A 6304-nucleotide genomic window follows, 5' to 3' on the forward strand; every position below is an offset into this window, starting at 1 on the left:
TACGCCGCCCAAGCTATAAAAGCAGAGGCGCGGGCAGGGCTTGCCCATCGGCACCAGCCTCCCGGGGCCCAGGAGCAGTGCCTAGTGGCCAGCCCGGCCTCCTCTCCCCTGCTCCTCTCTGGATTACCCGCCGCTGCTGGAGTTGCCACCACAGAAGGTACCAAAGCTTTTTTGCCGAGCCCGTTGACGTCCCCGAGGCCAGGACAGCTGCTTTGCTCTCTCCTTGCACCTTGCCTCTCACCGGGGATGTGCTCTGGCCTCTTCTCCGGGCTCCACCTTGGCTCTCCCACCGCAGCTGGGAGTGCGGGCCCTGCGGGGCCAGCGGGACAGCAGCCCCCAGAATGGACAGCACGATTTGGCTTTTTGTGAGGGCCGGGCAGGGCCCGGTGCCCTCCTGGCTGCAGTGATGGGGATGCGCTCGCTGTGACCCGTGCGGAGGACTGGAGCTGTGGCACAGCAGTGGGCAGCGGGGCAGCCGGCTGGGCCAGGGGGCTCAGGAGTGCCCAAACAGCGGCCCCCAGCCCCACGGAGGGGCCGGGGGCCGCTGTTCTCTGCCGGTCACCTTCTGGCTGTCGCCTCTTGCTGGGTGAGGCCAGGCTGCTGGGGACACGGCTGCTCACAAACAGTGACGCCACGTCCCCAGCTCGCTGCGGCTCAGCCTCCCTCTGTGCTGGCCCCGAGGAGCTGTGAGTCAGCCCCAGCCCCAGCCAGCAGGTGCTGGGTGCCTCTTTCTGCAGAAGTGACCTAGAGGTGACTGGGTGGAGGGAGAGACAGCCCGACCTCACCCAGCCTGGCTCTGGGGTGCTGCAGGTGCTGAGCCCAGGGCTCACTGGGCTCTCTGGGCTCACTGTCATCTCTTGGCACAGAGCTCCATGGCAGGATCTTGTGAGATCAGCAACATCTTCTCTAACTACATCAGCGCCATGTACCAGCCCGACGAGGTGCAGCCAGGCTTGGACATGCTGGGACAGCTTGGGGATGACAGCACCCTGGGGCTTGGCCTCCCGACCAGCCAGCCCCCAGCACAGAGCACAGGTAGGAGCAGGGAAGTGGCAGGGGTGGCACTGGGGAGCTGGCACATTGGGGCGATTGTGAGGCAGTGCCACTGGCTGGCAAGAGCACTGCAAGGTCCTTGTCCCACTCGGACAGGTCAGCAGCTTCCACCATGCCTCAGTTTCCCCAGGAAGAGGCTGTGGGAGGACACCCTGGGTGGCACAAGGTATGGCTGCTGGGAGCACATCTGATTTATACAGGAGATGGGGAATCATTGTCCTCCTCCCACAGCACAGAATGGAGGACAGGCTGCCAGGGCTCACCAGGAGCAGTTCTGAAGTACAATCCTGGTGATGGGGATTCATGTGATGGTGCTTAGGGAGGCACCATGAGAAACACACCAGCAGAGCAGGGTGGATCACAGCACAAACTGGACAAATGGCACCGAAACCAGCTGTGGGGGAAGTGTGGGGTCTGCAAGGCAGGGCACTACGGACCCTTTAGTCCCATGGCCCTTCAAGAGCAGGGCCTGTATGTCACTCAGGATCACCACTGGACCACACCAGGTGCCCAGTGGCCACGGGCAGCCCACCTGAGGCACATGGTGCTGGCATGGCCACCCTACTCTGAGCCCTGCTCTTCATCCCTTGCAGACAAACCCCAGTGGTTCAGTGAGCTCCCATACCTCTGGAGCAAGGTGCAGGTGCTGGAGTGGATCAGCTACCATGTGGAGAAGAACAAGTATGATGCCAGCTCCATCGACTTCTCCTGCTGTAACATGGATGGGCACACACTGTGCCACTGCAGCAGGGACCAGATGCGCCGCATCTTCGGGCCCCTGGGGGACGAGCTCTACGACCGCCTGCATGAGATCAGTGAGTGCACCAGGGTCTCCTTCACCTGCAGGCCCAGCAGCTTGAAGAATGAGTTTTAGAGGCCTCCACTAGCCCAGGAGGCCAGTGCTTCCTGGGCAGGGCAGGGACTGTGTGGGAGGGTGTGGGGGCACAGACCAGACCAAGCGTGGCTGGGTTCAGCTCCCACTATGCACTCTTCCCCTTCATATGGAACAGGCATTGCTAATCCCAGTCCTTCACCCCTGTAGCCTCCGATGAGCTGAATTGGATCATTGATTTGCTGGAAAAAGAGGATGCGACTTCCCAGACCTTCCTGAACTCCAGCCAGCTGGGTAAGAGAGGTGCCCTGGCCAAGCCTTTTCTCCAAGGATGACATACTGATGGCAGCAAGGCTAACCCCTTCTTCCCTTCTCTGCCCCTTCCAGAGCTGGGAAATCCCTGTGCCAAGGACTCCCTGGAGGACTTAAAGCCCACAAACCCTTTCACAGACTTCACCTGCTTGCCAGGCCCCATGTCCCCAGGCAGCTCTGATGTCTCAGGTCAGTGTTTTGACAGAGGTGGGTTTGGGTCTGGTGGCAGGGGAAGGGTGGCAACCAGGGGGAAAAGCCCCCAGTTGCTCAGAGGTCTGAACCCTGATCCTTTGCCTCTCAGGGCCTGTGATGTCCCACAGCCCCAACTCTCAGGACTCCGGTGGAAGTGACCTCGACCTTGACCCTGCAGAATCAAAGCTCTTCCCTGATGGTGAGTTGTTCCCTTCTAGACAGGAGCTGGGAGGGGAGGGCTGGCTCCCAGGCAGCTCTGCACTTCCTACCTGGCAATCATTTAGGGACAACACCCAAACACCCATCCTCACACTGAGAAGGAGGGAAAGGCCTGTTTCCCTGGGTGCTCTGCTTCTCTTTCTCTCCCTTGAGCAGGGTGATAGGCAGGGCAGTGGTGATCCTGTGGGAAGGGGTGGGAGGTGGCAGATGGGTGAAGGCTGCAGCCAGGGATCCTGGGCACAGGAGTCAGTGTTTGGTGTTGATCCCAGCTGGTGATGACACTGGGAACACCAGGAATGCAAGGATGCAGTAGGGTTTGGGGAAGGAGCAGCATGGGGATGAGGCTTGGAGGGAATGGGGTGACCTTGCTCTCAGGGGATATTTCCCTGGTACCTGGGCCTGAAAAGAGGGAGCTCCTGGTCCCTGGGAGGACAGGGAGGGAGCTGCAGCCCAGCATGTGCTGCCCAGCCTGACGTGTGCCCCTCTCTGTGTGCACAGACCACTTTCCAGGCAGCAAAAAAGGGGACAGCAAACACGGCAAGCGGAAACGGGGACGGCCCCGAAAACTCAGCAAGGAGAGCAGAGACTGCCTGGAGAACAGGAAGAGCAAGCACTGTACGTGAGGAGCATGGACTGCCTCTCTTGGCTTCTTGGCTTCGTGGGGAATGAGAGGAGGAAGGGTCTTGGCAGGGGGGTTTAGGGTGATCCAAAGGTCCAAGGACCTGCAGGAGCTTCCCTGCTTTACAGCTCAATGTCCTCTTTCAGCCCCAAGAGGCACCCACCTGTGGGAGTTCATCCGGGACATCCTGATCCACCCCGAGCTGAACGAGGGGCTGATGAAGTGGGAGGACCGACGCGAGGGCGTCTTCAAGTTCCTGCGCTCGGAAGCCGTGGCTCAGCTCTGGGGCCAGAAGAAGAAAAACAGCAGCATGACCTACGAGAAGCTGAGCAGAGCCATGAGGTAAGTGCCCTGCCCTGTCCTGGGGGGGACTCAGCACCACTGGGGCTCAGCCTGAGCCCTCCAGCAGCACCTCAGCGTCAGGACCCAGGATTCCTCTGGCTGTCCTGGGTGATGCGAGACCCTGGCAAGGGACTCAGAGACCTTGGCATGGAGTCAAAAACACCTGTGCCTTAATTTTAGTCCATGGAAACAATTACCAGCTTTGTGTGAAGAGTTACAAGCCACAAGAGTTTGAGTAGAATGATAGTGAATTTATCACAAGGTGAAAAAGTAGAATTTTGGGGATTTAGAAAGGGGGTTCAAGAGACAAGATGGAGGAATCTGGGTGTGTCCTGTCGTTCTCCTTCTTCTCGTCTTCCATCTTCTGCTGGGATGGTGACACTTTTGGATTGGTTTAGAGTAGAGACAGACTGTCTAACATAGGTGATGGGTATTGGAAAATTATTGTAAATAAAGTACACATAGTTTGTAGTATAAAAAGTTGACACCACCCCAAGGGCATGGACTGTGCCACAACCCGACCTGCTGGACAGACCTCAGCAGGGCAGAGAAAGAATGGAATAGATAAGGAAAAGCCCTGAAAAGCAGAACCAATGAATCACAACTTCTTCTTCAGTCACGGGGCTGAGGAAAAAAGACTTTCTAATACCTCGGGGGTCATCTCAACAACAGAAACCAGAGACTCAGAGCCCTGATTGCACCTCTGTCTCCCACAGATATTACTACAAAAGAGAAATCCTGGAAAGAGTCGATGGACGGCGGCTGGTGTACAAGTTTGGGAAGAACTCCAGCGGCTGGAAGGAAGAGGAGGTGCTCCAGAGGAACACGGAGCTGTAGGAGTCCTGGATGAGCTAGGGGCTGATAAGCCCCTCTGGGCCAGCCCTGAGCTGGGCTCCTTGAGAGGAAACTTTGCCTGCAGCTGTATCTGGAAGCTGCTGGCCCATGCAGCGTGTGGAATTCCAACCCTCGCTCGAGTGTGTGGGTGACTGCCAGCCCCGAGGTGTGCAGAGCCCCTGTTTTGGCTCCAGCAGGTTATTGCAAACTGTGACTTCCCTTGCTGGATCCGTACCTCCAGCTGGAGCCGTGGGGACTGTGGCTGCTCCAAAGCCTGAACAGATGCAACGGGGAAGAGAACTTCAAGCCCCACTGTGAGAGCCCAGCAGGTCTCCTGCTATCACCCACCTCCTGCCTGGGCAGAGGAGCAGCACATCTGTGTCACCTGTGACTGAACAGAGCTTGTCCCAGCTGTGGGGTCTTCCCTCTCACTGCTTGCACCGTGCCAAAGGTGCCCCCTGTCCTCTTCACTGCACATGGGTTGGGTGAGACCCCCTTTGTGTAGCAGCTTCTCAGTGTGGCGCCAGCTGAGAGAAGATGGGAACATTGTGGAGCTTCACCCAGCCCCAGAAAGCCCTCAGTGAGTGAGAAGAGGATGTGGGACAGCGGGGCCATGCTGCATTTCCAGGCTGGCCTGTGTCTAGAGACAGGCTTTTTCTCCAAAAGCTTCTAATTTATGTAAGACCCAAAACAAGTACAGAGTGAATGTACAGATATATTTTTTCATGAGTAAGATGTTCCTGTGTGAGAGTGTGTGCTGTGAGGCACACAGGTGTGTGGTGGCAGGTGGTGATGCTCAGCTGGACTGAAGTGATGTCACAGGGCACAGACTGGTGCTGTGCCAGCCACGGAAGGGGACACCAACCCAGCCAGGCACCCACCAGGTGCATGTGGTTTTCTCCTTTTCGAGTGTGAATATAAGATGAATAAATTGTTGGTTTGTTGGGGTTTTGTACCTATCTGTAATTTTTCTTGTTTTTCTTAAACACACGGTGAGGACCAGGCTCATGTTTCTTGGATGTGCCATGGCATGGACCTCATCTGCCACCATCTCCTGCCTGGTCATCCTGACAGAGTCACAGGGTCTTCATCAGGGTGAGGTGGGCTTGTCCCAGACTGGCTCAAAGCCACCCATGGAGGGGCATCTCACACCTACTCCCAAGCCTTGGCCCTTCTGAGAGCCCTCTGGAGTTCCAGCCGGGGCACTCGCCTTTCCTGGAGCCAGAGTTCATCAGCTGCATGCTGGTGGGAAGCAAAGCCCTGGCTGATCTGAGGAGGGGTTTCTCTTACACCCTCCACATTAATACCCAGTCACAGCCTGGGGGAGGACCTTTAGCTTCTCCCTGGCCAGGGAGACACGGAGGGATACCAAGAAGCAGCACAGGCACTACAGGATGATAAATGCTTACTCATCTCCAAGCCTGGCTGTTTTCTGGCCTCTTCCAGGATCTGGGTGGCATAAGAACCCCATCTGGGGGGGGGGGACTGCAGTGACCTGGCAGTGTGGGCAGCCCAAACACATCACGTTCCCCTCCTTGCCCAATGCCATCTTGCCTCCCCATCCAGCCCAGCTGTGAGGAAGCCAAGAGGTTGTCTCAGGGGTGCTGAGAGGATCTCTCCAACCCACAGGATCTGTCTTGGGGTGGCAAGAAAGAGTTCAGGGTGCTGGAGGCCAAGCAGACTCTCTGATATGTTTCTGCCATGAATGTGGCCAGCGGCAGTGGCTCCTGGCTGGCACACACTGTATTTCACAATGAGTGACACCAGAGGATCTTGGTGCCACCCTGACCTTCTGCTGGTGCCCAGCACCTGCTGAATGGGGCACACAGGGCACTGGGCACCGCTCAGTTCCTGCTCACCCCCAAAGAGGAAAGCCCTGGGACCTGCTCTCTGAGCTTGGA

General features: G+C 57.5%; 1 protein-coding gene across 1 annotated transcript; it reads left to right on the forward strand.

The window, feature by feature from the left end:
• Positions 1–5358, forward strand: ELF3 (E74 like ETS transcription factor 3). The gene is made up of 9 exons (XM_059867565.1): positions 1–157; positions 867–1035; positions 1647–1868; positions 2096–2179; positions 2273–2386; positions 2499–2588; positions 3107–3223; positions 3374–3569; positions 4286–5358. Exons 2-9 carry the CDS (start codon positions 873–875, stop codon positions 4404–4406), a joined length of 1107 nt encoding a protein of 368 aa, XP_059723548.1. The 5' UTR covers positions 1–157; positions 867–872; the 3' UTR covers positions 4407–5358.
• The last annotated feature ends 946 nt before the right edge of the window (positions 5359–6304 follow it).

This window comes from Haemorhous mexicanus, chromosome 25, assembly GCF_027477595.1.
Source record: "Haemorhous mexicanus isolate bHaeMex1 chromosome 25, bHaeMex1.pri, whole genome shotgun sequence".
Classification (NCBI taxonomy): Eukaryota; Metazoa; Chordata; class Aves; order Passeriformes; family Fringillidae; genus Haemorhous; species Haemorhous mexicanus.